This window comes from Eleutherodactylus coqui, chromosome 3 (assembly GCF_035609145.1).
Source record: "Eleutherodactylus coqui strain aEleCoq1 chromosome 3, aEleCoq1.hap1, whole genome shotgun sequence".
NCBI lineage: Eukaryota > Metazoa > Chordata > Amphibia > Anura > Eleutherodactylidae > Eleutherodactylus > Eleutherodactylus coqui.
Window position 1 is genome coordinate 134011949 of NC_089839.1, and position 16154 is coordinate 134028102.

General features: G+C 45.2%; 1 protein-coding gene across 1 annotated transcript in view; it reads right to left on the bottom strand.

Moving 5' to 3' along the window:
* Window positions 1–1174: 1174 nt before the first annotated feature.
* LOC136620969 (synapsin-2-like) overlaps window positions 1175–16154 on the bottom strand; it is a 291219-nt gene continuing 276239 nt past the window's right edge. The window contains exons 5-7 of the mRNA XM_066596108.1: window positions 2196–2300; window positions 1986–2108; window positions 1175–1336 (exon numbers count right to left, since the gene is read on the bottom strand). Coding sequence (XP_066452205.1) covers window positions 2250–2300 — 51 coding nt within the window. The 3' untranslated portion in view covers window positions 1175–1336; window positions 1986–2108; window positions 2196–2249. The remainder of the gene's footprint in view (window positions 1337–1985; window positions 2109–2195; window positions 2301–16154) is intronic.

Here is a 16154-nt window from a genome sequence, read left to right on the forward strand (position 1 = left end):
GCGCCAGCATGAAGGTGAGAGATCACTCATACCGAGGCCATCCAGCAGCAGCAGCATGGACACTGTGAAGAAGCTGGCCAGGTATGCCAGGGGAAAGAGGGGCAGAGAGGAGGAAGCACGGAGCCCTGGGCAGCAGAAAGAGGGCACAGAAGTGCAGGGGAGCTCACTGACCGGCATACAGCTAGCAGGCACAACATGTGAGGAGGAAGAGATGCAGTACTGTGAACCTCCAGCAGGGGGACAAGACAAGGATCCTAATGAGAGCAGGCAAAGTAATGTAGTTAAAGGAGATGTCTCGAGGCAGCAGTGAAATATTTTTTTTGCCCAGTCCCCCTTCTTCAGCATACATTACTAAGTACCAATGTAAATGGCTTTTAAAGCCGGTTCCTACTTACAGTTCTGGCGTTTCATGAACTTATAAAAAGTTTCCCAAAGATGGCCGCCGCTTCTTCTCCCTGCGCTTGCTTCAGCCCGACGTGCTCGCTCCCGAGACGCCGGTCACGCTTTGTTTTAGCAGGGAGCTGTCCAGTGCTGATCCTTTCCCCTGCATAAGTAATCCAGGCTTCGTAATAGCAGGGAGCTGTCCAGTGCAGAATTCTCAGCAGAAGGTACTGTAATGCCTCCCTGCAATTCACTTGCCACTGTTTTAGATGAAATCGTTTTTTCATCTAAATATATATGTGTGTGTATATATGCGATACAAGTAACGCAACATTTGGAATAGTCTTGGATCTCACACCATTTGTGTGTACATTGGGGTATACGCATGACCTAGCGCTAGACGAAAACGAAAAAATAGCAGTAGGCAGGTTACTATACCTGGCAGGAAAAACGATTGCACAGCACTGGCTGGATGAGGGCGCCCCCCCTCCCATAATAGGCGAATTTAAAAACAAAGTGAACCAAATACTCCCATGGGAAAAAAATATTTACGTTAAGCGCAAAACGAGCCAAAAGTACTACGATATATGGCTTAGATGGATACAGGCTCAAACCCGGACAAATCTAAGCCAGACAGTGGGATAGAGAAGACTCGTATGGAGAGTGGTGTGGAAAGCCGTGTGGGTCGACATCCACAAAAATGGTATTTGATCCGATGGAAGAAGGGAAGGGGGGAGGGGGAAGGAAATGAAAACATCAGGAAAAAAGAAATAATTGAAAAAAATATGGTTTATTAAATGAGAAAAAGCAGATATACAAAACAAAGGCAACAAAACAATGAAAATATGCCACGTGATGATTTGAGGGATGGAGTATGAAGAGAGAGAGAGATCAAATAACTGACAGAAATATATATTCTTTCCCCCGAGCTGAGCAGGAACAACTTTACCTTTACCTGGAGGAAGAAAAACAGGAGAATAAAAAGGAAAATTATTATTGAGTTATAATGGACATTCACTGTTAAAGCCCTCTCTGAACTTTGTTAAAACACAAGTTGGAACTTTCCGAATTTTGAAACAATTACATATTCTGGACTAAACGTTGAGAGAGACCAAGGGAGGGGGGTGGAGGGAGGGATTGGGAGGGAAACAGTTTTGTACATTAAAAACGTATAATGTGCTTGAAATATGTTTGAAATTTGTAAAAGAAAAAGTTGAAAAAGTTCAATATACAAATACTTAATTAAAAAAAGTTGGTAATTGTAAAATGAGTTGTGAAACCATACATCAGTTTCTGCAACGGTTAAGTTTTTCACACATCAAAAGTATTGAAATGCGTGACTCTAAACTACAATAGTGGATAGACAAGGTTTGCAGAGATATAATGTACTCAAACTAGAGCTTCTTGCCATTGCAAAATGCAGGCCTACACTTGCAATTGTTAAAATACTACCAAGGAACGTGTGCAGCCGACCCATTTGCAGATACATATATCTGCAACTTCTAAGTACATGTTTGTAACTAACAATCATCTGAAATATGCTAACACAGGTACAAAGTGCAGCTGCAGCTTATATATTTTAAGCGGCTGTGTTTTTCAATTACCTGTAGCAGGGCGGTACTCAAAGAGGAGGCGGGCAGCCAAATCCACCACCGGCTGTGGAGATCTCAGACGAGGGACTTCCTCTCGGGAAACCTCCGGCGATAAAGGAATCGGACTTTCCCAAGCTGCAAAGGCGGCGAAATCCTATAAGCAAACTGTTACAGCAAACATTTTTGAATATTCATTTTAAGCTTATCCTCCTTGAAACTTACAAGAGGGTCCCTCTAAGGCACTTGGTGGTGGATTTGAGGGCTGGGTCTCTTGGCTCAGCGCCGTTGCCGCTGCAGGGCGTCGCCCAGCCCTTTGTGATGTTTCGTCTGAGTGGATAAAAAGCAAGTACACAATCAATATTGGTGGTAAAGCGGTTTTTTAAATTTTTCAGTTAAAAAAAAACAAAAAAAAGGTTTGACATCTAAATGCATACCTTTGCGTAAAATTTGTATAGCACAGTTGTAACAAGTGTCTTCATTATATACATGGAATAGCAAAAGCACATGGGCAAACCACAAAAGACAAAATCAGGAGGCCTAGTGCAGATTAAAACATTTTTTTTTTTTTGGGGGGGGGGGGGGGGGGGAGAAGTCAATGTAAAAGGTCTAGAGCATTAATTAGCCAATTACTGCTTCTAATTTGTGGAGGCTGGCATGAAACATAAGTTGTTTCTTGTGTGTGTTGTATGGCACTTTCACTATAATGTTGATGTTCCAGCCCATGTGTGTTTGTAAGCATGCGTTTGTGCGCATAATTCATGCGCCAAAACGTCGCTGACAAAAGGTAGGAAACTTTCACAACAGAAAGTCACATGCGCCAATCAGACTACATTCTTAAACGCAAAAACTTACCTTCTTCCTGCTGCCGAATTTCCCGCCTGATGCGCCGCACCCGGATCGGGTCTTTCGTTTTCAGGTCACTCCAGTGCTCCTGGAGTTGTTGCTGGCTCGGCATGGTGTTAAACCATGCTGCCATCGCCTGTGAAATCTGTCTCAACACTTCAGTCTTGTGACTGTTGGGATGTGCACAGGGCCCTAGCCTCCCGTCGTAATCCATCTGGACCAGAAGGCGAGTTTCGCGCCGTTCAAGAGGGGAGGCTCGTCCTAGCATGTCTGCTTGCTGTAATAAGCTAGCTCAAAATGGCGCCCGGGTGTTGCTTTCGCGCTACATTCAGACGCCTGTTTCGCGCGCCTTTTACACAGGGTGGGGCAGACAATAATGACGCCATATGCACGCCTGACTCCTCCTATGGTGTCTTCTATATATGTATGGGCCGTCGCAGTTCAGTTACACTTTGTTTTTAATGGCGCTGAGGCGCACGCCCAAGCGGTACTTTGGGCGGCGAAACCATTTTGTGGGCGACACTTAGGTAAACTGAGATGTACCCCTATCTTCGGGATACAACACTTGTCTTCTCTTAGTCTTTTAAACTCCAACTGTACGCAATGAACATGCTACAAAATGGATATCTTAATTTCAGAAAGGTTGTAATGAGGATCGACTAAAGAACAAAGACTGCGCGTTTGGGCGATCTTTTACAACCTTTCAAATCCACCGCAAATTATTTTGCGCCCCGGATCGTGTCCGAAGGGCCATATCCGCTCCCATAAAGTAACCCAAATTCCGAACACCATGTGGTTGTTGCGAAGCAATATTGTGAAGGTGTGCTAAGGATGTGCTGTGAACAACGACTAAAAGGAGTGTTGCGAGCGCCCAAGTGGGCACTTTGGGGAATGGTGCTACTTACTGACAAGTTGAGAACGGGCCAGATCTATCCAAACTTTGTAACAGTAGCAGCATTTATGCTGCTTCATCCTAACTTGTGAAATGAGCTATGATGGGCCATTTTTCTAAACGGCACTAATAGAGATCTTGAAGGAAGGAATATATATTGCAGATCAAGATAAGGTGATATACACAGCACTATATAAACAATGGTGTGTGCTTAGGATGATGCATCCAAACTACATAGGCAAGGGCAGCTTTGCCAACATTTCTTCTACTTGCATCTTTTTTTGTAGCAAAAATACAGGGACTTATTTCTCCTGCTGCGAAACACCGCTTCATCAATCATGGTTGATGGAGGGTTATTAGGAAATGTGTGTCATTTTTCACAATTCGAGATGAGCGAGCACCAAAATGCTCGGGTGCTCGTTGCTCAAGTCGAGCTTTCCGCGATGCTCGAGGGTTCGTTTCGAGTAACGAACCCCATTTAAGTCAATGGGTGACTCGAGCATTTTTGTATATTGCCGATGCTCGCTAAGGTTTTCATTTGTGCAAATCTTCAAAACCTACGAAAGTGATGGAAACGACACAGATACGGATAGGGCAGGCGAGGGGCAACATGCTGGGCTGCATCTCAGGCTCCCAGGTCTCACTATTAAGCCACAAGAGCGGCAAGAGTGAGCTCCTCCCAACAATTTTTACTTCGGACAAACGTTCATTAGCAAAGCACACCTTAGCTAAGCACCACACTACCTCCAACCAAGGACAAGCACTGCCTGCGGGACACACCACTGCCTCTTCTCCTGGGTTACATGCTGCCCAACCCCCTGCACGACCCAGTGTCCACAGCGCACACCAAAGTGTCCCTGCGCAGCCTTCAGCTGCCCTCATGGCACACGCTGGCTGCATAGCCACACCACCCTCATGTCTATTTATAAATGCTTCTGCCATGAGGAACCGGAGGCATACACTGCAGAGGGTTGGCAGGGCCAGGCAGCGACCCTCTTTAAAAGGGGCGGGGCGATAGCCCACAATGCTGTAGAGAATCGATGAGAAATTGACATTCGATCTTCATTCCAATCCTGTGCCACCTCCGTCAGGAGCTGCAAATGTGGGCATGAGTTATATAGCTATGGGGAATCCATGTGCCCACACAGTATTAATTCTGTCTAGGTGTCGCATAGCTCAATCGACACCACAAGGGGAAAGCCATCTGCACTCTGCCCCCTACCCATGTCAGTCAGTGTCTTTGTGCCAGACAGGTCAAACACCGCGATGGCAACTAAGTGTGCACCAACAGCATAGGTGGGTCCTAGGCAACCCAAGACATGAACAATAAATAAATCAGAGCGGCCAAACATGGAAGACTTGCACCGCACCGACGACATATCCCTCGGTCCACAGCTTCAGCAATCGTAGGTATGAAGTAGACTTCGATGCTAGTTCATCTGCGATGGGCTCATTAAATCAGTTACCTTTCCTTTCACAGCTCCAATGACTGGATTAGCAGGAAAAAGCTCCACAGCCCCAATCTGGCGTACTTGCACTTCCCCCGGGACATAGGCCTCAGCCCACACCCTCAGCAAACGCGGGCATGAAGCGGACTTCGATGCTAGTTCATCTGCGACGGGCTCAGTAAATCAGTTACCTTTCCTTTCACCGTGCCAATGACTGGATTAGCCAGGAAAAAGGATGCACAGCCCCAACCTGGCGCAGTTGCAGTTCCCCTGGGACATAGGCCTCGGCCAACAGCTTCAGCAATCGTAGGCAGGAAGCAGACTTTCACTGCACCCAGGACATAGGCCTCTGCACAAACCCTCAGCAATCGCGGGCCTAGAGCGGACTCCAATGCTAGCGTAGCTGTGAACGTCTCATTAGCGCTGTATCGCTCCTCTTGTTTGTCCCAATGCAGTGCCCCGGATAGCTGAGCTAACGTGAGATAAAGTACAGGTTGGCTTCGGCCCACACTGCATGCCCTAGTCAGTCTGGCCTTTTTTCATAGTCACAGGCAGGTATAACTCCGCTATGGGAAGTCTGTGCGCACCCACAGCATGGGCGGCTCCCTGGAACCCACTGACTGTACATAAATAAATCCCATTGCAGTGCCCCAGATAGCTGAGCTAACGTGAGAAAGTACAGGTTGGCTTCGGTCCACACTGCGTGCCCGAGTCAGACTGGGTTTTTTTTTAATAGTCACAGGCAGGTACAACTCCGCTATGTGAAGTCTGTGGGGACCCACAGCATGGGTGGGTCCCAGGAAGCCACCGACGGTACATAAATAAATCCCATTGCAGTGCCCCAGATAGCTGAGCTAACGTGAGATCAAATACAGGTTGGCTTCGGCCCACATTGCATGCCCTAGTCAGGCTGGCCTTTTTTCATAGTCACAGGCAGGTACAACTCCGCTATGTGAAGTCTGTGTGGACCCACAGCATGGGTGGCTCCCTGGAACCCACTGACGGTACATAAATAAATCCCATTGCAGTGCCCCGGGTAGCTGAGCTAACGTGAGATAAAGTACAGGTTGGCTTCGGCCCACACTGCATGCCGTAGTCAGTCTGGGTTTTTTGGGGGGGCCAGATACGTAGAACACCGCGATGGGAAAACTTAGTGCACCCATACTATGCACAGACCACGGTAATATTCCTGTAGCAAAGGTATAAGCTAACCCCACTAACAGTTATGTTGCAGAAGTCTAGGTAGACCCCAGTAACATTTCTGTAGTTCCAGTAGAGACAGACCCCAGTAACATTTCCGTAGCAGCAGTATAGGCAGAGCCCAGTAACATTTCAGTAGCAGTATAGGCAGAGCCCAGTATTCGTAATATTTCAGTGGTAACAGTAAAGACAGACCCCAGTAACATTTCAGTTGCAGCAGTATAGGCAGCCCCCAGTAACATTTCAGTTGCAGCAGTATAGGCAGACCCCAGTAACATTTCAGTTGCAGCAGTATAGGTAGAGCCCAGTATTACTAACATTTCAGTAGTAACAGTATAGGCAGCCCCCAGTAACATTTCAGTTGCAGCAGTATAGGTAGAGCCCAGTATTACTAACATTTCAGTAGTAACAGTATAGACAGACTCCAGTAACATTTCCGTAGCAGCAGTATAGGCAGAGCCCAGTATTAATAACATTTCAGTAGTAACAGTATAGACAGACCCCAGTAACATTTCCGTAGCAGTATAGGCAGAGCCCAGTATTAGGTACATTTCAGTAGTAACAGTATAGACAGACCCCAGTAACATTTTAGTTGCAGAACTATACGCAGACCCCAGAAACATTTATGTAGCAGCAGTATTGGCAGACCCCTGTAACATTTCTGCAGCTGAAGTATAGGCAGACCCCTGTAACGTTAATGTAGTTACGCTCTTCTCCTTTGGCCCAAACAAGTTTCTCCGATAACTGTGGTAACACGAGAGAAAATACATGATGCGCATTGCTGATCCCTTGACCCCAAGCGGGAGGAGGAGGTGGCATTACAAAACCAAGACACCATGACCAGGCCCAGGGTCAGGCTCGGTTTCAAGCCTTCACCTTTGTGACCCAAGGTGCCCTGAGTTACATAGCAATGGGAAATCCATGTGTCGCAACATAGATAGCTCAACACTGGAAGGGGCAGTCCGAGTTCCCTGGCCTAGCCTATGCTGTAAGTGCACAAAAATGGTATTACACAGGAAGAAATCGGAGTGCCCAACCATGGGAGAATTTCGCCCCGCCAAGCAACATGGCCTCGGCCAGCAATTCTGGCCTAGTCAGTCACTGTATTATTTGTGCTACATAGGTAAAACACCGCGATGGGAAGACTTAGTGCACCCATAGTATAGACAGACTGCTGTAACATTCCTGTAGCAAAGGTATAAACAGACCACAGGAACATTTCTGTAGCAGCAGTATAAGCAGACCCCTGTAACATTTTTTAGCTGTAGTATAGGCAGACCCCAGTACCATTTCTGTAGTAGAAGCATTGGCAGACCCCAGTAACATTTCTCTAGCAGCAGTATCAGCAGACCCCTGTAACATTTTTGTAGCAGAAGCATATGCAGACCCCAGTACCATTTTTGTAGCAGCAGTATAGGCTGTGAGGAAGGAGGAGCAGCAGCCAGAGGATTCAGAGTTTCAGCAGTGGACTGCGTAGAAGACTGGGTGCCCGATACATTGCTGGATGCACTTTCTGCCATCCACGACAGGACCTGCTCACACTGCTCTGTTTGCAATAAAGGTCTACCACGTGGAGCCATAAATTGTGACATGAAGCTGGGGACCCCAGAAACTTGCCTCTCTCCTAATACTGCAGCAGCCGGCTGGGATACACCTGGACCAGGAACTCTGCCTGTGCCCATACCTTCACTTGGAACTCCGCATCCTCGCCCGTGTCCACATCCTCGACCCCTACCCCTCAGCATGGTGGATTACAAATAGAGCAGACACAGACCGCTATAATTATGGAATTATATGCGTACACTTTCACGCAAAGAGCGGAATCGTAACGCTAACTCCAGGCAGAAAAAAATGGAAGGAAGGCCGCAAACAGGCCTAGCAATGCAATAGTGATGCACCAAAACTCCCACCAGGCACCCAGTAAAATGAAGACGGTCAGAAGTAGTCCAACGAAGGAGCTTTTGGGGTTTTTTTTTTTAAAAAGAACACAGGCTATATAGTGTGTATATCACTTTCCCTCTATCAGTCGCTGTGGCCGTATGCTGTGTGTCTCTAATTCACTGCAGACACAGGCCGGTGTAAATAATCTTGAAATTATGTGCGTAGACTTTGTCGCTGAGAGCAGTATAGTAAGGCAAACTCCAGGCAGAAAAAAATTGTCAGGAAGGCCGCAAACAGGCCTAAGTGCGATAGTGATGGACTAAAACTCCCACCAGACAACCAGTAAAATTTAAACAGTCAAAGGTAGCCCAACTGAGGAGCTTTTTGTTTTTTTGGTCAAAGTATACAGGCTATATACTGTGTATATCACTTTCCCTCGATCAGTCGCTGTCTGCGTATGCTGCGCGTCTCTAATTCACTGCAGACACAGCCCGGTGTAAATAATCTTGGAATTATGTGCGTAGACTTTATCGCTGAGAGCGGTATAGTAAGGCAAACTCCAGGCAGAAAAAAAGTCAGGAAAGCCGCAAACAGGCCAAACTGCAATAGTGTGGGACTACAACTCCCATCAGACAACCTGTAAAATGCACACAGTCACAGGTAGCCATAAGAAGGAGCTTTTATTTTAAAAAAATTTTTGAAAAATAATACCGGCTATACAGCGTGTATATGACTTTCCCTCTATGAGGGGCTGTCGCCGTACGCGGTGCATGAAGTTGACGGCAGACAGAGCGGTGTAAAAAATTTTGGAATTATTGGCGTACAGTTGGAGGCTGACAGCGGTATTGTAACGCTAACTGCAGCCAGAAAAAAATTATACGGAAGGCTGCAAACAGGCCTAGCTGTGCAATAGTGATGGACTACAACTCCCATCAGACAACCTGTAAAATGCACATGGTCACAGGTAGCCCTAAGAAGGACCGTTGGGGTTCTTGTACACAGGATCCTACACTACCACTCTCCCTATCTCAGCAACGCTGTCCCTATACTATGTAGTACAGACTGCAGCCTGAGAACGCTATAGCTGTAATAGGGCTGCACACCCGATAAACAAAAAAAAATAAATTTGCAAAACTGCTACCAGCAGCCACAACAGTAATGCATACGGTCAGATGTGGCCCTAAGAAGGACTGTTGGGGTTCTTGTACACAGGATCCTACACTAACACTTTCCTTATAGCAGCAGCACTGTCCCTGATCTCTCCCAGTGTGTGACTGTGGCGAGCCGCGGGCGGCCCCACTTTAAATACTCGGAGGTCACTTGATCTCGCCAGCCACTAACTGCAGGGGGGTGGGATAGGGCTGGAACGTCACTGGAGGAAGTTGTAATGCCTTCCATGCGTTTCTATTGGCCAGAAAATGGCGCAAAACTTTCAGGGAAGGAAATGGAATTGACTCGAACATCACGTGGTGCTCGCCTCGAGTAACGAGCATCTCAAGTACCCTAATACTGGAACGAGCATCAAGCTCGGACGAGTACGCTCGCTCATCTCTATTCACAATGCTTTGTGAACTCATCTGCGGAGTATGAAATGGCACTGAGTAGGACTCCTGCAAGGCAAAGTGCAAAGAGGCAGGTCTAAATTAGCCTTTCTATGAAAGCCATGGGCTTGTGTAGCAGAAGACAATACTTTGTGCACCAAACATCCTCTGGTCAACAGAATTATCATGAAAGCTTTAGCGAACACGTCCCACCAGCTTTAGGCCGCCTGCAGACGAGCGGGTCGGATCCGGCAGCGAGAATTCTCGCCGCGCGATCCGACCCGAGCGCCTGCAGGGACGAGCGCGTACTCACCCGCGCCTGGCGGCCCCTGCTCTTTCATGTGCCGGCTACCGCGCAGCCGGCGCATGCGCAGACCGGAACCGGCGGCCAGGTGAGTGCGTGCCCCGCAGAAAATTAGAACATGCCGCGGTTTGTTTGCCGCGCGAGATTTCGCACGGCCAAACCGCGGCCGTCTGCATAGGAGTGCGTATTTTAATGCACTCCTATGCAAACTTTCAGCGGCGGAAATCCCGCGGCGGGATTTCCGCTCGTCTGCAGGCGGCCTTACTTTAGAAATTGTAAAAAAATGAATGCTACCTCTGACACAATGTTACCAGAGTTTTGGATCAGACATTCTTGAATGAGAGCCTTGAAGAAGGTTGCCATAGCCTAAATGTGTGGGCACATCAAGTAGGGACCTAAGCATGAATGCAAACCAGAAGGATAGCAAGCTATAGACAGAGGCATTTTCTTGAGCGCATGTTTGCCTGTGAGCAAAAAAACGACAATTCCAGAAATAATCATCTGAGAATGGTATGAAAAATTCCAAGATATAACAGAATACTCATACAATATATTTGTGGACAAAGTAAAAACAAAAATTAATTGAAAAAAAAAGAAAAATGTTAACAAAAAAGCACCTACACTAATAAAGAAAAAATGACAGGGAACACCCGCACGGACAATGCACAGTTTTGACCCAGACACTTATAACAGGTTGCACAAAGTTCGCAGATGCACATTGTTTATTTGTGTCTACAACAATACACATCTGGAACACAGCATGGAGTGCTTGATGCAAAGGGAAATCATTTAGGCTTAGCATAAAAAAATACATTGCTGTCTATTGGGTCGGTTACACGACCGGACTCCCGTGCTGCGTGTCCCAGAGGAGCCAATGTTAAGATCAGCGCAGTATGGACCAAACAGCCACGCACGTCCTTTTTTCTATGGTGCGCACGTTCACACGCAGTAAACACACGGATAATGAACACTTCATAGGAAATACATGGTTTTAATAGGCGCGCGTTTCTCTGCGCGCGAAAACACGCTCGTCTGAACACACCCTAAATAAATATATAATATATATATATATATATATATATATATATATATATATATATATATATAAATAAAAAGACGAAAGCCCTGACGGACTCGCCGACTGACGGGGACTCGCCGACTGACGGAGTTCTCCAACTTCCCGATGTCGTAGAAACATGAAATTTGGCACAAGCATAGATTATCTCCAAAATAGGAAAAGTAATTGGGTCCCAACTCGATTATTCAATTCTAGCGCAAAAGAATTGGCGTCGAAATATTACGTACATAATCTAAATCTCTCACTTCCCAATGTCATAGAAAAGTGAAATTTGGCACGAGCATTGATTATTTATAAATAGGAAAAGCTAATGGGTCCCAACTCCATTATTCAATTCTATGCGCAAAAGAATTAGCGGCCAAATTTTATGTACATAATCCAATTCTCTCACTTCCCGATGTCTATTTATATAAAAGGAAATGTCGCATGGTTACCTCCCTGTGGTGTTTGCTGGGTAACGCAGAGAACTATGCAAAATGGTGAACATATGTTTCTCCTCGGTATCACTAAAGTAACCACGACTCATAAGATTTTCCGAGTGAACACCAGTACCAAATTAACTCGGGCGAAGCCGGGTATATCAGCTTGTCTGTCTGTCTCTCTCTGTATAGCTATATCTATCTATATCTATATCTATATATATATATATATATATATATATATCTCTATCCCTAACCCTAAATATATATTTATATATAACAAGCCCTAAATATATCTATCTATATATTTAAAAAAAATAAAAGCCCTCACTGACCGACTCACTGACTGAATCTCCACTAATTCTCCAACTTCCCGATGGCATAGAAACATTAAATTTGGCACAAGCATAGATTGTCTAAAATAGAAAAAATAAAGTAAAGGGGTCCCAACTTGATTATTCAATTCTAAGCACAAAAGAATTAGCGTCCAAATTTTATGTACATAATCTAATTCTCTCACTTCCCGATGTCATAGAAGCTTGAAATTTGACACGAGCATTGATTATGTCATTAATAGGAAAAGCTAACGGGTCCTAACTCAATTATTCAATCTAAGCACAAAAGAATTAGCGGCCAAAGTTTACGTACGTAATCTAATTATCTCACTTCCCGACGTCATAAAAACTTCAAATTTGGCACAAGCAAATATATGTTTATATATATGTATATTTATATAGGGGGCATTCTTCTCCTTTTAGAAAACACACCGGGCCACCCTCCTTTCCTAGATGATTTTTCATGCAAATGTGAAGGTAGTTTTCCTGCCACCCAACACTACCTCCCTACTCCAGCCAATGAACCAGGGGGTCATTGCAACCCTCATGAAATACTATCTCTGTCGCACGTTTCGTCAGGCACTGAAGGCAACTGAGGGCGAGTCTGGGATGACATTGCGTAAATTTTGGAAGAACTTTACTATCTTTAATGCCATAAAGAACATTGATGCTTCATGGCGTGAAATTACCACGGCCACCATGAATGGGGTTTGGAAGAAACAGTGCCCCATGTTTGTCCACGATTCCCCTAGTTTAGCGAAGCTACAGGTAGAGAAACAAAATGTAGTCGACAACTTAGTGAGCATCAGCGAGAAGCTTGACCTTGATCTTGAGGAACAGGACTTCCATGAATAATTTGCTGTGCACAACCAGGAGATGACAAATGAAGACCTCATGGAACTGGAAAACCAGAGGAAGGAGGAAGAAGAAGAGGACGAACTGGAAGTGGAACCAGCACTGAAGCATTTCCAGACCAAGATGATGGCAAAGGCATTTCAGATGATTGAAGACTGTTTGGCACTCTTTTAATCACAGGACCCAAATGTGGAACGGTACACAAGGCTTGCAGCATCTGTCCACGATGCACTTCATTGCTACCGGCCCATATACAATGAGAAAAAGGCGGCTACCACCAAGGCATCCTTAGACCGGTTCTTTAGGAGGATGGAAAGATGCGATGAGTCTCATCATGACCCTGAACCAGTGCCATCGACGTCAGGTGTTACAGCAACCAAGCCAAACATCCTCTCCAATTGTTGATGTATCATTGTCTCCCATTTCTGCTGCTCCACCATCGCCCAACGTCTCCTCCACTTTCAGTCAGTAATTTCCCACAGAAAGCCAGTCCACGTACTACAGCTGTGTCACCTTATCAAGATAAGATCCTATTTTTGTTACTATTTTTACACCCAACGATTCTATTACTTGAATGTGCATTTGTTCGGACCTATGAACAAAATGTACTTGCGAACAGGCTCCAGGAACGGAACCTGTTTGTAAGTCGGGGACTATCTGTATATGTATATTTGGCTGAATATAACCCTGGGTAATCAGATATTTGCAGAGGGTCTTAGCAGCCAAAATGCACTTTTAGTGATGCGTGCAAAAGTAATGGGTGAAATAATAGTTCCCTTCTCAGATTCTATCAACAATACAATCCAACTTGAGATCAAAAGGATCAAGGTATTGTATATTCATCAAGCCCTATTTTAAGAGCATACTTTGTCTTTTTTCTTCTTGTGCAAGTTGTACTTGTAGCATAGTGTATTTCTTGGACTTATTTCACACAGGCGAGCACAATACTTGACAGTGAAACTCAGCCAGATATCGTGCTCGGGAACGGCCGATGTCCCATGGATGCGAGGTGTTTGTTAAAACACCTCCATCACTTCAGAGAAGTACCAATCTTCCGATGCGACTTTCATCTGTCCTGGAGAATCAGCAAGTGCTTCCTATTGTTTTCAATGGGAAACTTCACACTCTTGGGCACCTTGCCTGCCATGCAATGTTTTTCCTGGCCCTACTGAAACAAACAGGCAAGACATTCTCAGGGAACGCCCAGAAAATAAACCATGCTGCGATTTTTGCCCCCACACTGCGATTTGGGAAAAGATAAAAAAAAACAAAAAAAATGTATATGGCCACATTCAAAAGAATGGGGGTTCATATTCATGGGTCTTGCAATGCACAAGTCTCGTGTGATTGTTGTGGCCGTGTGAAAGCGGCCTTAGGATCTAATCACACTAGTGTCAATGGAAGACAAATCTGTTTACAAACAGATACAAACGGACACTGATAGTACGAGTATTGATGCAGACCGTACGATTCTTACCATAAAATTACAGGGAAGGCTTGACCCATCCAGTTTTAAACACGGTTATGCCTTTTACAGTGCAATACCAAGACCAACAGTACTAATGAAATGAGACTCGCTCATGCACATAGAATGCCTTATAAAAGGCCCAGTACAGCCAAACTTGCAGAGCCTATGGGTCTGTACTAGGCCTCATATCCACTAGCAAAATTGAATTGCGGATTTCCACTGCAGAATCCGCATTCAATTTTGCCTATAGGGAATCATTGGCCATTCGCGGTCAATTAAATTAAATTTTGCACCCGCGGATTCCATTTTAATAGATTTGCGCTTTTCACACACGGGAGAAAAAATGCGGCATGGTCCATTTTACCGCGGATGCCGCGTGGATCGGCCACATTGCTATCACAATAGGTGCGGATATCTGCATGAAAAAAAATACCATTTAAAGCAAATCAGCGCGGAATCTGCTGCGGAAATCCGCAGTAGATTCTGCGTGGATTGTGTTTTTCTAGTGGACATGAGGCCTTACAGATTCATAGACACTATGTACCGCTACAGTATACTCACTGTTACTAAGGCAGAATTACTCTAATTAAGAAAACACTGGAACATGTTACAATAGTACCTCTGTGTTAAATCGAAGACCGACAAAAGTACAAGCTGGGCTCATGGAGGGCTATGGGCATCGTTCTTAGGATCTGTGAGCCACTTGCACATCGTAATGAGAACCTGACAATTTAGTACTCCTAATTTTGTGGGTTTTTTTGTTTTTTGTTTTTTTTAAAAAAAAACAAAACAAAAATAAAGATGTTGAGATATTGTAAACTGTACTAAAATGGTTGTGCGAGCTTTACTGCCGACTCTCTACGTTGTTGGCTAACCAGATATAAAATGCTTTAGGCTAGGTTCACACTAATGTTCAGCATTTCCGTTCTTCGGTTCTATCATGGGAGCAGGAAAGCTCAATTCTGTTTCCGGTCTATGACACAAACTGTTAGATGGACTGCACTGACTAATGTGGTCCATCAGACTTCCATTCTACCCTCCGCTATGTTTCCAGACAGCGTGCTTGTCACGTCCAGACAGGACGTGCTGGATCTGAAACCCTAACAAAGGGCGAACCTGACCACATACCTAGACCACTAGCAGACCCTACAGGGGAGAGGAGAAAATCACAGAGAACAAGATAACAACAATAGTAACTAAAGTACTCTGCTTAGTGAAGAATCAGGAAAACAAGCGATCCAGCACCAAACACTGACTTCCACCGCAGTCAGAGGGAGACTGAATTAAACAATGAGCTAAGCGCAAGACCACGTTAAATAGCCAGCCCCCCCCCCCCCCCCCAATTACCCACAGGTGAAATCAAGCCTGTCTAACGTACAACCACTGCCACCAGATCAGAAGATGAAGAGAACCAAATACAAGACCTGAACCAGATTACTAAAAAGGAACAGATCCCAGAACTGCAACACTGCTCTTCTATTCTATCCAGCATGTTGTGCTGGATCTGCATTGCAGGCTCCGAACATTTCCAATACTGATGTGAACAGCATCGGCGCCTTCACCAAATTACTTAGGGTGTGTTCACATGGCAGAATCCAACACAGTTTTTTCCGCACGGATTCTATATCTACATTCGCCTTGTACAGGCGTAAGCGTATTTCCGAGTGCATTTGTATGATAGGCTTGAGTTTGTGCAAGTGTGCGCATTTTTTTGCTCGCACGTGTCTTGCAAATTTGTGTGTGCAAGAAAAAAACCCAAAAACAAACATGCTCCCATTGATGAACAATTAAATGTAATTAGTCATTTGGTATTTCGTGCCGTCAGAGGGGACACAACAGTTCTCCCCATTCAAATATACATGCATGCTCAGCCACCGTGTGGGGTGTAGACAGTAGTAATAGCTGTCCTATAACAGT